Source organism: Apaloderma vittatum, unplaced genomic scaffold (genome assembly GCF_000703405.1).
Source record: "Apaloderma vittatum isolate BGI_N311 unplaced genomic scaffold, ASM70340v1 scaffold2373, whole genome shotgun sequence".
Lineage (NCBI taxonomy): Eukaryota > Metazoa > Chordata > Aves > Trogoniformes > Trogonidae > Apaloderma > Apaloderma vittatum.
The window spans coordinates 336-17,717 of NW_009709600.1; the positions used below are offsets into that span (position 1 = coordinate 336).

General features: G+C 45.4%; 1 protein-coding gene across 1 annotated transcript; it reads left to right on the top strand.

Annotated features, from left to right (window-relative positions):
- The first annotated feature begins 10,718 nt into the window (after window positions 1–10,718).
- CCDC68 (coiled-coil domain containing 68) lies at window positions 10,719–15,756 on the top strand. Its single transcript, XM_009866976.1, has 8 exons — window positions 10,719–10,838; window positions 11,698–11,832; window positions 12,161–12,286; window positions 12,704–12,832; window positions 13,347–13,429; window positions 13,692–13,797; window positions 14,358–14,441; window positions 15,664–15,756. Exons 1-8 carry the CDS (start codon window positions 10,719–10,721, stop codon window positions 15,754–15,756), a joined length of 876 nt encoding a protein of 291 aa, XP_009865278.1.
- Window positions 15,757–17,382: the final 1,626 nt, after the last annotated feature.

Below are 17,382 nucleotides of genomic sequence, written 5' to 3' on the forward strand. Positions count from 1 at the left end.
CCCCCCGCTTGGGCTCCGAGAAATCTTCCCAAACCCGCAGGAAACCCATTTACCCCCGCTGAGGCTCCAGCTTCTCTTCTCTTATTAAGGTAGCGTTGTCTTCCTTACAAATTCTGGCGCGCGAGGTTCAGACGGAGCAGAGGGGAGGACGGTTCACTGAAATCCAGACTGGGAAGGAGCAGCGTTATTGCTCTTCTCTTCTTTATTTTGGTGTTATTGCTCTTCCCTTCTTTATTTAGGACGATTTCAAGGCTGCTTTACCGATTGCTCATCTGTTACGTGCACGGTTCGCGACACGCTAGGAGGGAGAGAGCGGAACAAAGAAAAGACCATCTACTCTCTGAGGTTTCGCTGATGAAGGGACTCGTGGTATCATCAAGAGAATGAAAAAAAAAGGGAAAAAACGCAGTAATTAAAGCAGGATGTTTTCAAATTAAGGGCAAACTCATGCAGGGGAAGTATCTAGAGCTGGAGCAAGTACCTTCCCTTCTACTGAGCCATGCCGGGAAACCTGACCTAGTTTCTTGATTATCATGATGTCAACGCCTACAAAGCTGCTCACGCACGGTGCACGTTTTTTCGTGTCACATTTTCAACCCATGGATGGATGGATAAATAAATAAATGTGGCATTTTTCTCCGGAGAGGGACACTCCCGTCACAATCGCATCCCCAATGACACCCGCAGAAGCTGTCTCCGTGGCCCAAGGCGACAGGACACATTTTTATAGAATCGTAAAATGAATATAGAAGGATGATTTGGGTTGGAAGGGACCTCAAAGATCATCTAGTTCCAAACCCCTTGCCGTGGCAGAGACATCTTCCACTAGATCAGGTTGCTCAAGGTTCCACAAGCCCATCATATCACTCACCGCTGTCGCTCCTCCACGTCTGGAATGAGTTACCAAGACAAATTACTCCAGTCAAGACCAGACCATGCGTTCCGGAGAGAAATTCCCACGTGGCGACGTGTTTCATGACTCATGGTAAGCCACATGTTGCAGCCCTGGGTCATGCTTTAGGGTTCTTTTGGGTCTTTTGGATCTGGGGGAGGAGGGTTGCTTTGAGATAATACCCTGACCTGAGCCACCAACAAGAAGCAAAATCACCCAAATCTTGGTTTTCCACCAAGTTCTTTCACTGGAGACCCTCACGGGCACATCGGGGAGAAAGTGAGGTGTGGAAAGAGCCAAGATTGAAAACTCTACCGAAGGTGCGAGCTGGGTAGGAGAGACTAGGAGGGTGGATTAATGAGCACAAGGTGAGAAAATAAAAGTAGGTGAGGTTAGAGCAACTGCAGTTAAATTTCCTTCCTCATCTTGCCTTTCTTCTTCTCCTCTTCTTCTTTCCAACGGCAACTTAAAAGGGACTCTCCCACTTGAGCTGGGCAGCACATGGAATGGAATTTTTGCCGAGCACTTATTACGCCACAACATTTGTCTTTCAGAAAGGGCATCTGTTCTTCAATCCCTCTTTTCTTTACCAAGAAAAAAAAAAAAGCAGCACAGAGAAGGAATGAGAAATTAAGTAGGTTTTTTATTAGTTTGTTTCTTTGTTGCAAGTCCGTAAACCAAAACGCTTTGATTTGCAGAACATCTGATACTGCAACACGCTTTGTCTTCCCCAGGTATGGATGTACTTTTTCAATTTGGAAAAGCACCTTAGGGTTTTGCCCCCCTTTTGACAAATTGAATCATTTCAAGGAGTAATTAGCGTCTCTGGTTGAATTTAAGATATGAAAGAACCTTTAAAATGAGTATTCACAGAAAAATGCTATTGGGGGGGAGGAAGAAAGGATATGAATTAAATGTTTCATCTGGCGGTTCAAGGCAATTATTTGAGCTGCAATATGAAGACCATGCGAAGAGTTATTCTATTTTTACCTAAAAAATGAGGTAAAGATTAACAATGGAGTAACTCGACCCGGCAAAACCTGACACATGTGTTACCTTTACGGCCGTGAAATCCAGGCGAGCGCGAGTGTTAAGTCAAGCAGATTTTCAGGTGTGGGATGTTCAGGGAGTGGCATTTAAATGCCTCCAGGAACATTTTTTGCCCCTGATTTCCCACTTTTAGACCCTCATGGCAGCTACATGAGAGCAGGCTGCAGGGTCCTGGGTTAACCATCAGACTTGATGATCTTGAGGGTCTTTTCCAGCCTCAACGATTGCGTCCTTCTACTCCACTTTGACCTTATGGCTCCACCCCAGGAGACTTTATTGCAATCAGCTCCCAAAGAAACTTAAAATCCAGGAGGTTAGAAGCAGGAGATGAAGATCTCCCTGTGTGCGTGGGGAGCGGCAGGCATGACCCCGTCATCTCTTCCCGAGAGGCGATCGATGGCCATGGCTAATCAAATTTTCATGCCGTGCGTGCGTGGATCAGCGACGTTATCTCCTCCAGTTCACCATGGCCCAACCCTTCTATTCCGGATTCAAGGAAAATCAATGAAACTCCCAGGTGCTGCGACATCTTTGGGTCCAAATATTTAACCTCGTCATCTCCTACCATAAGAAGAACCTAAATCAGGACAAGATGGAGCTTGCAAGTTCTTGGTGCTGTCTTGCCTGAGGATTCTACTCAGAGCAGAATTCTCGAGGGCTAAAGAGCCCAAAATCTGAAGAAAGGCTGACAAGAAGCAGTTTTTGTAGAACTATCAAATCATTAAGGTTGGAAAAGACCTCTAAGATCCTCTAGTCCAACCGTCAACCCACCATTAGGTCATGGTAGTTCAAAACACAAGCGATCGATGCGCTGAACCCACTCAGGCAAGGCGACTGAGTTTGGAGAACTCGTTATTCATGCGTATTATTGTGCAAACAGAGAGGAGAATTTGGGTAATTAGGCATTCAGACCAAACGGACTTTATGGAATTAAATCGGCAAGGGCTCTTTTATTTTAAAATTCAAGAATTCCCACTCTCTGCCAAGAAACAAGAATCATGAGCTCATTAAAACCCCACCTAGTTGCCCACGGGCACCTGCATTGAGTCACCCTGCCTGGTGGCTTTTAACCTTTTGCTGGGGTTAAAAGGCTTGGCACAGAAAGATTTTTTTCAATTTTTTTTTTTTTAAGTTTATTCTCACGCTCGTGTCTAGGTGATTCATACACATCTCATTTCCACTCTGCCTGGCAACCCAATCAAAATAGAGGTAAGTACTATAAAAACACACTGAAATTATATTTTTTTAAACAGCTTTTTGCATCTTTGCAAGTTTTTTGTTTGAGCAGTTTTCTCATTTTCCATCTGACATTTACTGGCACCGGCTTTCCTGGCACGAGGACTGGCAACATAATGCCAAAGTATGAAGGCAAATGAGTTCCAAGCAGCAAAAAGACGTCGATACACAAACTATCACTCAGCAAATTTCAGCGGTAATGGAGTTTAAATATAGTAGTTCCTGGAGTAGGGACTACAGAGTAACTGTAACCCCTGGGGAAGACTAGTAAGGGTGCAAATCTGCGTCGTGGCCATGTTGGTTTTACTGTATTTCCAGTTTATGCTTGATGGAGCAATTGCCTAAAAATCAGTCAGAAAACACAACGGGCGATAAGATCAAGAAGCGCAACAGGGATCTGTGTTATCTCCTCTTGCCCTGCTCCCAGAAAGGTAACGAGGGATGGGACGGTGCTGTAAGACTTCAGATCTCTAAGATAAGGCTGTAAAACGCCTTTTGAGAACGTCTCGAAGCGGCAAGTCGCTCCGTGGTTGCGACGATGACTTCATCTTTCCAAACCCGAACCCACCGACGTCTGCACCGCAGCATTCCTCCGCCCTTACGCAGCTGCTGCTGCCCTTCTGGATGAAGAGCTCCCGCGCACATTTCTCAGGCACCTGACTAATTCTCAGAAAAATGGGGTTTGTTTTTTTTCCCCGCTGCCCTGAGAAGCAGGAAAGCGCCTCGAGGCTAAAGCCATGGGAGAATGAGGTTTCTGATCCAGGTGCCGCTTTAAGAAACTAAATATGAGTGTGTACGCTCGATGTCGGAGAGTTTGTAATGTTGGGTTGATGGTTGGACTGGATGATCTTAGAGGTTGTTTCCAACCTTAATGACTCTATAATCACATGATTCTATGATTCTCAGATTCTACGATTGATTCTATGATTCTACAATCGATTTTATGATTCTACAATCGATTCTATGATTCTACAATCAAGTCTATGATTTTATGATTCTGAGATTCTATGAATCTATGATTCTATGATTGATCAGTTCTACGATTCTATGATTGATTATATGATTTTGTGATTCTACAATTCTATGATTGATTCTACGATTCTACGATTAATTCTATGATTTTATGATTCTAAAACTCTATGATTCTATAATTTTATGATTGGTTCTACGATTCTATAATTCTACAATTCTATGTTTCCATTTGTGATTCTACGATTCTCTGGTTTTGGGTGAGCCCAGGCATTTCTCCTGGTAGGTCAATCGTCCGTATTTGCTGCTGAGCACGTGGCTCAGCACGGCTCAGCTACGTTAGGACTTGAGGATTAGGCCCTGCCCTGTTTATCTCACCCATGAGAGCTCCTTGGGCGTATCTGCTGAGCAAGGGCCAGCTGGGAGCACCGCCAGAAGGACGGTGCCAGCTCTTGGCTTTGTTGTGCCCATGCACCCAGGTTAGAAATGGCTGGGCTGGGTCCAAATTCTCATCACTCATCAACCAGCAGTGTCCCCTCAGCCTCACGTTGTCTCCGGGTTAACGCCACACAATGGAAATTCTAGATGGTTTATACATTTGTGTATTCTAGCGTGTTCACGAGAGGAAAAAAGTCTGGGGGAAGAGAAAACTGTAACTTGAAACTAGAATGGAAGAAGACAGCTTATTCGTTAGTAGGTAAGAGAGTGTCACGGAGTCATTCATCACCCAGAGCGTTTGTGTCGGCGAGAAAACGCCTGGCTTGGATCTTCTTTCTCAGCATCAGACCATGAAAAGAGCTATTTTACAAAAATAATCATGTATGAAGATTAAAAAAAACTAAACTAAACGAGCAACGAGTGTCTGTGCTTCACCGTGCCGTACAGCAAGGTGGGATTCACAATTTCCAGACCTTAATTTCTTCATCATGACGTGCAGAAAATGCCCCCTTACACCGCTGGGTATCCCAGGCAGCCGCAGAGGGAAGGTCCTTCCGTGAGTCAGATCCATCATATCTCAAACATCATCACCTCCACACTCACCCAGAGGGGTGATAGATCCATTTTCAATAAACAACCGGGTAATTACTGCTTCGAAAGGCACGTAAAGTTTGGTAGGATTGTTTAGCGCCAGCAGAGCGTATAAATCTTGCCAATAACCACCCCTAATTTTAATTACAGCGAAGCCAGTTTTATAGGAAGCGCGTTTTGTTTCGAACAAATGACTTATTTGGGAGGGGGGGGAAAAAAACACGACAAGCTCTTCGGTTCGCGAAAGGAACGGATTTCGAGCTTTAGTTTCTATTTAATTCGAAGTAGTGGTTGGTTGGACCAGACATAATATTTATTTCCTTTTCCAAGAACAAATATTGCGAGGGGACCTATTTAGTCAGGAGTAAGTAGGCATTTCCTAGTCGTGGTTAGATGCTTTTAAAATGTCTCTATAAACTGCAGGAAGAGTGAGGGCTTCATTTTCCTGCTAATGTTGTGTTTTCAGCCTAGGCAAGATAAGAAACGCTCTTTATTCTTGCCCAAACTACTCATGCAACAAAACTCTTATCTCAAAAAGACATTGACAGGAACAGTTAACACACTGTATAATTAAAGCAATAAATTAATTACCAGGCTTCCCTGGTGACTATTAAACACTTGAGGCAAAAAAGAGCTGTCTCTTGCTCCTTGTTGAAGGATTATTACTATTTAGTTGGAACAACCCAGGTGGCTTTCTCTCAGCCCCAAAACCCCTCCGCGTTCGCCGGCAGGTGAACGTCGCCGAGGAATTTTGGCCAATACGTGGGTGACTCGTGAACTGATTTGGGTGCCTTGTGGCAAAATCCCACAGGAGCGGACACAGACATTGGCTGCGGGAGGAAGACGCCTGTCCAGGGAAAAATGTCCCCAGTGAAACCCCACGTAGGGACAGGAGGGATTTTTGTTTTCTCTCCTGGCTTCTTTTCAGGGTGACTCACGCCAGGCAGCAGACGAATGACTCACAGGTTTTATCGAGCTGATGAGCCAAAATGCAATCTGACATTCTTATCTAAAGGCTCTACGGAGAAATCTCTGTTTAAATATCTCCTTTCCAGTGTTATGGGCAGAAAGTATTTTAAAAGCCATCCATAAAAGGCTGTTTATGCTTTATTTGAAGGCAATTTAGGAACCTCCACTTGAAATCTTCCTTGAGGTTTTCCATTGGAAGCCACCTTCCGAGAAGCTTCTTGGGGTGCAGGAGGAGAGATGCCGGGGAGGGGGAAGAGCCGACGCGTGGCTGGGAGAAACACGAGTCAGGGAAAGCTGCTCCCGAAGCAGGATGTGTCGTGTCTTTTATTGCTCAGCGCTAAGGAAATGCCCAGCCAACGTCACGCTAACTGAGAGCCGGGACGTGATTGCCGTGGCTCACGGGGCTCCGCAGTCACCCCCGTCACGCACAGAGGGAAAAAGGATGCAGCTGAATCACGGCTTATATTCTCAACAGAGCCTCTTTGGCAGATTAATACCAAGTTTCAACGGTTCAAAAGTCAACAGACTCCCCAAATTTGCAAACATGCTGAAGTTTTGAGAAGGAAAACCAGCGTATCGACTTCTCCGTTTTCTTTTTTCCACGCGCTCTTGGATTTTAATTTGATGTTTGAATAAGGTGGCCTAGTTGAACAAGGTTTGGGAGCCGAGAGAGCTTCCATCTGTAGGCTGAGCTCACCCTTCACGTGCCGCGAGAGCCGGATCACAACAGGATGCCGCGGCGAGGAGGAATGATGATCCCAGGGCAAGACCTGAATTACTGGGGTTCGTTAGCCTCCGCCGCCACGTGGATGTCACATACACCAAGGACTCAGCTTAATCCCTGAGTCCAAACCGTCTAAGCAATAAAAACTGAGAGATGCAGCCTGTCTCCTGTGCCGGAATACTCCCCAAAATCAGAGCGTGGGGTGGATAATGAGATTTAGGAGCCCAATTTTGGTGCTGTTAGACACAGGGATCTGGGGGTTCAGCTCATTCAATCTGTCATAAACCACCTCCAATGATCTTTCCTATCAGAAGAGGTGTCAACGCTCCTCGATCACGATCGTGCTGCAAAGTTCAAAATAAAAAAACCCTCAGAGATTGCCACCCCCGGTTGGAGTATGCACGGCTTCCAAAATACATCAAGTTGTGTTTTTATTTCAAGCAACAAATGCAAATGAAATCACCACCCCGGATCCAGCCTTGCTGGGCTGCAGGGTTGCAGCTGGAGCCCGGCTGAGAACCTTGTGAGTCCCAGGCAGGTGCTAAAGATTAACCAGTAGCTCTTTAAATTGGCCTGATAAGGAGAAAAGCCACCTTTGGGCTTTGGTTTGAGGTTGCTGAAGGAAGAAGCAGTCCATGAATCAGCAGGGCAGGAGCAGGGAGGTGAGGTAGAGACCTGGCAGCTCTCGTTCCTGATTTTTCTCCGCAGCCAGAGCTGGGAAGGGGCCCTGCTCGAAGATTTTTTACGTCCAGAAATAAGTGGGAACAGGGCAGCGCATCCCAGGTAGAAGGTAGTGCTTTTATTTCTCTTTTTTTTTTTTTCTCACTTTTCTAATTAATAAGAAAATTTTCTCTGGGGCAGCACCTGGGCAAAAGCCCCCTCGGATTCCAAAAGAAAAATGCAACTTGCTCTCTTGATGGGTGTTCTGCGACAGGGAGGGATAGAGCTCTCAGGGGGCTGGGCTTGCTGATCAAGATTTTCCTGTTTCTCCAAGAAGTTTCTTGTAAGTTTTTTTCTCCCCATTCTCCGCTTTATCTTCTCCTCCTTGAGCCAGTATGTTTGTGGCTGTATTTCCACCAACATTTTCCTTTAAAGCCGTCTACTTCAAGCTTTTCCTCAGCCCACCTGCTTTTCCGTGCCTGGCTTCTACGTCCAGTTGTATTTTTCGCATTTCTAGTTGTGTTTTTTGCATTCCATGCCGTAGCCAGGAGGGAGAAGCCCTGTCGGGGGCCCCCGGGGGTGGGGATTGATGGGGCAGGTGAGGCTGGGGTGGGGCGGGAGCAGCCCTGCCTGGGACCAGAGCGGGGACGGAAACGGGACGGGAGTGCGGAACATGGGCTCTGCCTCCAGAGGTGAGTCTCAGCTCTGGTTCTAGGGGGGATTTAGGGGTCTTGCAGTCTCTTTTTCTAGCATTTCCCCCAAAAAACAAATTTAACACACCCCAAGAAACCAAACTGATGAATTCTGGTCCCCTGGATGTACCTTTCATACATGTTTTTCCAACGGTCGTGAGAACAAATCACTGTTACTCTGTTGGGAGGAGCCATTAAAAGGGGAAGGAATATTGAATAAACTCCTGTGGAAGAAATGGGGTATTTATTTACCTGGCTGTTTCTGGAGCGTGTAGGGTGGGAGGAAAAAAATTAAATAAATGCAGAAACCATGTGTTTCTGTGGCTGAGGAGCTGCACCTCTTTTGGGCTGTTTTCTATTGAGTCCTGCCCAAAAGAATGTTATTCCGAATATAATTTGGGATGCTCCTCCTATAAGCAAAGGTGGTGCTTTCCTGGATTCTTGCTTGGTGTGAGCTTTAGAGTGAGCAACCCATTGTAAGCAAGAGCAGAGATGTGCTTTTATATTCACATCAGCATAATTTGAATATCTCTGTGCTTGGGCATCGGAAAGAAAATCTCATGCTCTTGACGGGTCGCCGAAAGGCGAGGTGGTTTTTTTTCAGGGTGGCAGCAGGGGGTTGCTGCAAATGCTGAAGCCTCTGAACTCGTGTTTTGTAGTGAAGGCTGGAAGGAGAATTGACCCTGGCTTGCCTCTGTGATGGGGAGCTGCTGGATTTGGGGCAGCCGAGAGAGAACAAACTTTGTAGCCTCAATGGGAACCATCCTACCCCCAGAAAAACTCTCTGTGCCGTGGCTGTAGGTGTCTGGGATTTCTGCTTTATCAGAAAGAGCCGGTGTGAAATCAGGGAATGACATTTGGAGTGAGAGATTTTTTCTTTTTTTAAAATTTTTTTTTTTTTGCTTGAGGTCAAAGCTCTCAAGGGTTGGGTCTGGGTATCCAACTCCTCTTTGCTCTTAGTTTAGAAGCCGTGTCAGGAAAAGCTGTTCTTGTGCAACGTGATTTTCCTCTCCTGCATCCGGAGCAGCTCAGCGATAGCCAAAGGTGTGATAGTTCAATTAGACAATCTTCAAGGTGTTTTTCCACCCTTAATGATTCCACAATCTGATGCTCCTGCCTTTTAGAAGGTGGAGAAGAGCAAAAAATGGAAAGCAATGTGAGTTTTCCTCTTATTACTCTCTGAATTTATAAATAACATAAGAGCTGGAGTCCTTAAAGTTGATGTGTTGAATTTTTTGACCCTTATTTATAGTGAATTTCTAATTTAGCCTCTTGTTGTTGTCTGCCTGGGACACGAGGTGCGGGTGAGCATCCGCAGATCCACCCGGGCGCTTGCGCAACCCGGCTCCATGGGGCTCGCTGTGGGAACGGCGTTCCTCCTCCGGCACGGCAGTAAATGTTTCGAGCTGCCCAATTATATTTTATGAGGGGGAAAAAAAAAAAACTTAACGAGACAGTTAAGCAACGCCCTGGCCTGAGCGCTTCTTCCTGGCAGCACCGTGTCGGGGTGACTCGGAGTTTGGGGCTGAAGTGATTTAAGATAAAATATTAGTGTGAATTTTCTGTTATATTTGTAACGCGCGACCATTTTTTGGCTTTTCTCGTCCCTCTGTGCTCCCCAAGTGGTTTTATTCTCCCTCCCTGTTGACCTTAATCCATCCCAGACCCTTCAAATATGTTCATTTTTTTAAAAAAAACAAATGAAAAAAATCGGTCTTCCTGCAGGATAGGGCTGGAAAACGAGTGGTTTGAGTTCCAGACGCTCACTCCAGAGCGATGCAGCCGACACTGGGTGTCACCATTGCACAACATAAACCCAACGGAAGGTGCTCGGGATTTTATTCTCTCTGTGAGGAAAAAAATCCCTCTCTCATTTCCCATCTATTCCCACTATGTAGTTGTGTATTTTTATTTTTTTTTCTCCGAGTTGTCTCACTCAAGCTTTGCGATGCTGCTAATAGTGAGGCCCTGAACCCAATTTAAACCAGTTCCATGCTGGTGTAGTTTGCTGGGAAGGCAGAGCCGAGTGTGGACCGAATTCCCTGGCAGCGATGGGATTACAAAGCTCGTGCATGTCTGGCAAAATTTTAGGGGTTTTTTTGAGTGAAGCTGGGTGCACGCGAGAGTTAGGCGCTTATTTTCTGGCTGCGTGTTTTCTGAAATAATAGAGGACTGGGTTGTAGAGGAAAAAAAAGTCTAAGAAATCCTCAGTGAAAATAATCTGTGAATAAAGTAACTCTGTGAGTAAAATAAGTAAATAAAACCTCAAAACCAAACAAGAACCACAAAGGCACAAAACAAGGGATCTGCATTTTTTTTTTTCTTTTCAAATGGAGTAGAATGTTTGGTGCTTTAAGCTTGCGACGCCTGCTTGGTTCCAGCCTGTCCCTCCAGCTGAAATGGAATTAAACGGGGTGGAATAATGGAATTATTCTCCCTCCTTGCCTAATGAGACGAGCCCTTCTCTTGCACAGAGAGGAGAAACACGCGTATAGTGATGACTACCCTGCTCCTCACTGAGCAAATAACGCAAGAAGACCACGGCTCGGAGGGAAACTACGTCCTTTATGGATCCTCGTGTGCCCAAATCACTGAGGAAGCCGAATACGTGAAAAAGGTATTTGTGCAGTTGGTGCTGTTCTTTGTCTTTACGGCATCGTTGAGCTGAGCGCGGTCTTTTTGCGAAATAATCTTGCGTCGTTCTTTTCCTGAAATGCAGGAAAAAGGGAATCTCATGAGCGCCCTTAATGACCTCAGACTTCTGTTTTAAGTTAAATAAGATGTCTTCATCCCCTTTACAATTAAATCTATGAAGTTGCTGAATAGTTCTGCAACTTCGAAAACGTTGCAATTAATTCCCTTTTCTTTTTCTTTTATATTTTTTTATTTTTTCCCCCATTTTTTTAGAAAATGCTCTATTTGAGGAATGAGGCTGAAGAATAGAACCTGAATTTCGTTGGAACCCTTTAAAAAGCACAGGCTGCCCTTTTGTTTAGAGTAGTTGATTTTTAACGAACCAACTTGGCGGAACGTAAAAAAGGCCAAGCACGTCCCAGCATAAATCTCATCGAGGGCAGGTTGTGTTCTTTGCATGCACCAGCTCTCAAAGCAGCGAGGAGGCGAGCGCCGAGCTCGCCTTCGGGAACGCCTCCAGGGTGGGGAGGGGAAAAAAAGTGATTTTAGCAAGATAAAATGACTTGAAGGGAGCAGTTTTTGAGCAAAGAGGCAGCTCCCAGGAAGCAAATGCATTTGGAAATGTCTTGTTGGGATGGTTCAAAGAAGCTGGAGCAAGACATAGTTCTTTTAACGGGAGCGTTGGGCGATTATTCACGTGCATTTTGGAGCATTGGGTGATTATTCACGTGCATTTATGCGGCCTTGCGCTGTGATATTGTAAAAGCTCAAGAACTTGATCCCTCAAGATGGTTTTTCTCTTATTTTTAAACTAATTTCCATGTGTGTTTTCCCTCTTGCAGCTCCCTCGAGTCTCGGGCAATAGAGCGGAGTCACAGGGCAGTGGTTGGAGCCACAGTCCTGTTGCAACGACGATGAGGGAAACGGAGGAGCAGCTGCTGCTGGTGAGCAGGGAGAACCAAGTGCTGAAAATCAAGGTTAGTGGGATTATTTTTTTTAATGTTTTGGGTGAATCCGTGTGCCTTGAAGCCCAGTTAGAGATGGGGCTGGTGCCTGCTCAGCAATTCCCACCAGTACCTTTGATTGTCAAAGGGGTGATGCTCAAGGCTGAGGGAATCGGCATTTATTTGGGAATTAAAACACCTGTTGGATTGCCCACACGTGTTGAGGGTTCTTTTCTTTGATGAGGGCACATATAGAATTTTCCTCTTGTATAGAGGGCTGATTTTTTTTACAGCGTGGGATCTCTAGCGTCGCTTTTTTTAAGAGCCCAATATCCATGCATCGTCCAATTATTCTTTCTAGCTGGAAGCCACGCGAGAAGCAGGCGTACAGGCTCTCAGATCTGCCTCCCAGAAACTGTACGAGAATTACCAGACGCGGTCGGAAGAACTCAAAAAAAGCCACGAGAAGGAGAAGCAGCAAATACAGGTACCGATCTCCCCCACATCTGGGCATCCTGTTTGCTGTTAAAATGTTTACCCGGGCTCCAGCTCTACAAATTTTGACCTGGGAGCTGCTGCGCCTTCTCCGCTAGTGCAGCGGGGAAGGCAAAGAGGGAAATGAAATGGAAAAATTGTATTTTATTCCTGATTATTTTTTTTTGGAACCGTAGAATCCTAGAATGGCCTAGGCTGGAAGGGACCTTAAGGATCATTTAATCCAACCTCCCTGTCATGGGCAGGGACGCCTCTCAACTAGATCACATGGGGACCAAACGGGGATTGAACCCGCGACCTTGGTGTTATCAGCACCATGCTCTAACCGGCCCCCTCAGTAGAGTTACTCAAAACTCCTTGAGTGTCATCTCCATCCAGCTCCCTGCGCTAACGCCCTTCTCGGTGGCAGGCTTTCAACCTCGAGCAAGAAGAAAAGCTCCGGCAGAGCTCGGAAAACGCCGGCCGCCTCGCCGAAGGCATTGAAGAAAAACGCACCCGCATCGCCGAGATGGAGAAGCGCGTGCGGAGGATGGAGGAGGTACGTCCTGCTCGCTGCCCCCGGCGCTCGGAGAGAGGGGTTCATTGCTTTCGGGGTTTGTTGTTGGGATTGGAGAGGTGTTTCGCAGGCAGCTGAGAACCTTTAGCTAAAAAGAATAAGTTTGCAAAATAAAATGTGCCATTTGAGCTCCCTCCTTCAGTTTTTTGAGCTCCCTCTGAGTTATTTCGGCACTTACTTAAAAACTATAGAGCGTGAGGGAGAAGCCTTAATTTGCAACTATCAATTGATATTGAGTAGTTGCTCTTTCATCTTCCCCCGTCGTCGCCTGTTTGGCTACGTTTTCATTTAAAATGCCACCCTAGCCTTAAAAACTGCTTCTTTTGACTCTCGGAAAATTGCTAAGCATCCAAAAACCCCAGCCAGGTAAATCTCTGCTGCAGCAATCCAGCGACTGTGTGTCGGGGAATTTCTTCCCCTTTTATTGCAAATTTTCTTTGGTGGTGGCGGTTGCGTTGGGAGAAGCGATGGCTCCGTGCGTCGTTTGTTCCCGTAGGAAAAGAAAACGCTGATAGAAAAGAAAACATCATTTGAGAAGATGCTCCAGGAGATGATATCAAGGGATGAAGGCGGCAAACGGTAATTAAATGCACGTGATAAAGTGTTTTTACTTTCTGGGGCATTATTTCATGTAGCGTTCCACACGATCACAGTCCTTCTGGTAGTAAAATTATCCATGAATACGAAAGCAGCTGGTTCAAAGCCGCGATTCCTTGAAGAAACTTAGACATGTTGATGTCCTACAGCTCTTCAAAGTTGATTCTACTCAAATTCTGAGTTTTCTGGGCGATCCCTGGGGATTTGAACCCCCCTCTCGAGGTGTTTCTGCTCTCGCCTGCAGGAGCCTGGATCTCCGGTGGCAGATCTCCACCCTGCGCGAGCAGATCTCCCACCTGCAGCGCGTGATCCAGGAGCAGCACCGCGGCCTGCGCGGCGTCATCCAGGAGGTCAGGCTGTCCCACTGGGCGGTCGGGTAAAGAAACTGGAAATACTGGGATGGGGGCTTTGGTCTTAAGAATATGTTCTGGGGCGGTGAGCGTCTCGCTCGGCGCGTCCCACGCTCGGGTACCCGTCAGCGTTTTGATGTCGAGATGGGAATGGCATCCCTAAAAATGGGATTATTGTGGAATTTGAGACCTGCCTCCCTAATTCATGACATGCCACGAGCTGTTTTATGTCCCAGCTGCTTTTGTACGTACGAGCTCCCGCTCTACTCGCCTGGCAGGATGTGGATTTGCTTTTTCCCACCTGGTTAACAGAGGCCCTGCGCTAATTAGCTTCCGTAATCAGGTTTCTGTACATAAGCCAGCAAGAGGTAGACTTGTTATCCTAAGCAAATGCGATACCATGCGTCGAGAAATTGGTTTATAAATCATTTAAATCAGTCACTTTGAGTTCTTAGGGACTTGGTCTGTGATTCCTCGGGCGTGCTAAGACAATGCAGAGACTTTTTTTTCGATGTATTCAGGTTTCACATGTCTTACGGACTTCCTTTGCTACGTCTTAGGCAGAGGAATTGAACAATGAGCTCAGAAGCCAAGATAAAAAAATAGAGAGCCTGACAGAGAAGCTGACTGCACTGGAAGCACAGGTCAGTAAAAAGATTTATCGAAGGGAGAGAGCAAAAATCGTTTTCTGCAGACAGAGGGCCCTTCGCATATGTCAATATGATAGGTTTAAAAAAAAAAAACCCGCACAAAAAAACCCAAAAAACAAGCAGAACACAAAGAAAACCTGCCCAAAAACCTTTCGGAAGGAGTGGCAGGTCCTAGCTGGCATTCAGGTTTGTCTCTTGGCTGCTACACTATGCTGAGAAGGGTTTTATTTTATTTTATTTTTTTATTCTTTGCAGAATAAAGAACTGAAAGACAGGGTGGAGTTCTGGTCGGGCCGGCCCAAGGCTAAAGTTTCAAAAGCTGCCTGGACAGAGTAAGTTACGCCAGGAGGTGCTGGGACTCTTGAGTTACAAACCTCTTGCCTTAAAATAAGCCCGGCTTGAGCAGGTAAGAACCAGCTCTACCTTCTCGTGCTTCACTCTGCAGCGCCCCGCAAGATTCCGGAGCTTTCGGAGCATCCCCTTACCTGCTGGTCACCAGGCTGAGGAAACAGAGCTGAAAGAACGCCTGGAAACTCATTTCCTACCGCTGTCAGAAGGACTTTTGCTGCTTGTTGTTCCTGCAAAGCACCTCCGAGCTCTCTGCAAAAGGTGCTGCCGAGCTGGAAAGAATAAACCTGGAAAGAGAAGGGAGCACAATGTTAGGGTGTCCTCCTGCAAGGACTGAGTGGAAACGTTGTCTTCTATTGAGTCTTGCTCAGAAGGACGTTATTCCAAATAATTTGCGATGCTCCTTTTATAAGCGAGGGTGGCGCTTTCCTGCTTGGCGCGAGCTTTCGAGCGAGCGACCCGTCATAAGCAGAAGCGCGGAGTTGTGCTTTTGGACATCATCCTTGATGTTGCCTTTCAGAAAAGAAAATTTCCCTTTGGCAGTGGAGTATCCAGATTTATATGATTTTTGCTATTTTCCCTAATTCTATTTTGATAGAAAGAAGAATTTTTTTGTAAAAGAAAAGAAAAAAGCACACTGTGGTGAAATTCCTCCTGGCCTTTAGGGTGGGCATTATTAGAGGCACTTTAGGAGGGTTTGACACCTTTTACCCTTTGTGTTTGTTTTCTTACGTGCAACAGATTTGCTTAAAATTGCGTGTGAGGTGATGCCAATGCTTCCTTGCCTGTATCATCCAGCAATTAATCTAAAACTACAGGAGAAAAACAGTTAAAATTTGCCTTGACTGATGGCAATTCTCATCTACAGCGAACGTCCAACGCTCCCGAGCTGCCAAACCGGGCAGTGAAGGAGGATTTAGGGAGGACGTCGCCCAAACCTTCCCAGGTTCAGGCACGTTGATCTAAATTTCCATTTCTCGAGGGCTCGGCGTCATGTCGCCCTTCACTCCGTCATCAATTTTTGCCTTCGAGAACCGTCGTTACGGAGAGTTTCCGTCCGCGTGGTTTATGTCTCTGTCTCTGGTTCCTCCACCAGGTGAAGAAAAAAATCACAGCTTCGTTCTGCTGCCATCTCGGCCTCGGGGTGAAGGAGGTGCTCCCCTCCTTTTGGTAATCGACTTAATTGTCGTGCTGAGAAGCTCAATAATTTTATTAGGTTTTTCGGCACAGAGCAGAAGGCCACAAATGAAAGGACCGGTTAATGAAACGGGAGCATTTCTCAAACTCAAAGTTAAAAAAAAGCAGCCACGTTGCTTTATTTTCTTCATGTATTTTAATTGCTGGTATTCAAGATAATTCCTTTTTTTTTTTTTTTGTATTATCTCAGATGACGTTTTGCGTCAGATGACGCAAATGGGGAAAAAAATTAATTTTGGCTTGTGCAATTACTGCAGTTCCTGTTGTTATTCCCTTTATTAATGCTTTATAGAGGCACTCGAGGCACGTGCAGATCCAGGCTCGAGACCTCCCTGTGCTAGACAAAAGGACAAAAATCACAGGTTTTACCCCAAAATTAGAGCCAGGGAGTTTTCTGGTTGTTCAGAATACCTTTCTGCAGATACGTAATAGAAATAATCAACTAAACTGCATCGAATGTGCACTTGAAAAGAGGCATTTAAGGCGTAAATAAATTAGCCAGGAAAGAAGAATTTGCGCCGCGGAGTAGAAAGGCTTTGTCATTACTCTCAGGAACTTAATTTTTCACCATCCCTCCTCCTGTGAGATCGTATTCTCCTCCTGTGAGATCATATCAGCGCGGATTTAATGTTTCACTCGCAGCATTTCTTTGAATTTTATTCATTTATTTATTTAGTTTCAATAAAGAAAAAAATCAGCTTGCATGTTGTATAAATAGAAACATAACTCTCGGCATCCTAACACTCTCCAGTTATCAGCTGGGTTGTTGTTTCCCTTCTTGGCAAACTTCATGATGTTCTTCATCTGTTCTTCAGGATTTTCCTCCCCAAAACTTCCTTGGTCGTGTGGCGGCGAAAATCGAGCAGGATATTGCTCTGCTCTTCGGATCCCGGTGCAGGGAGGGTGAACAAACAGATTCTATTGGAAAAAAAAAAGAAGGCATTTACAGTTTATGGATTGTTTTTGGAGAAATTTCTGTTAGAAATGCACTTTTTAGAGACAAAATATGAAAGAAGAGTGAAGAGGTGATCTCAGCAGAAATGTCACTCGCAGGACAGGCTGGAAAACATCAAATAAAAAGCGTTTGCGGTGATTTATTATCCATTTTCTATTTTCTATTTCTGCGGGCTGGTCTGGAAGGGTGTGGGAGGTGTAAGTTGACCTCTTCGAGGTTTTTTTGCACGGGGCCAGAAAAGTCTAAATGAAAATGAGGACCTGAGGTTTCTTTCTTTTTCCCTTTAATGACTTTTACAACTTCTTTGTCATAATGATATATAACTATAGATAGATATAATTTCACATTTTTCACATTCCCTTCTTTCTATATTTTTTTTTCAAATTCACACATTTCCTTCTTTTTTCTACACCTCCTTTCCCCATTTTCACCTTC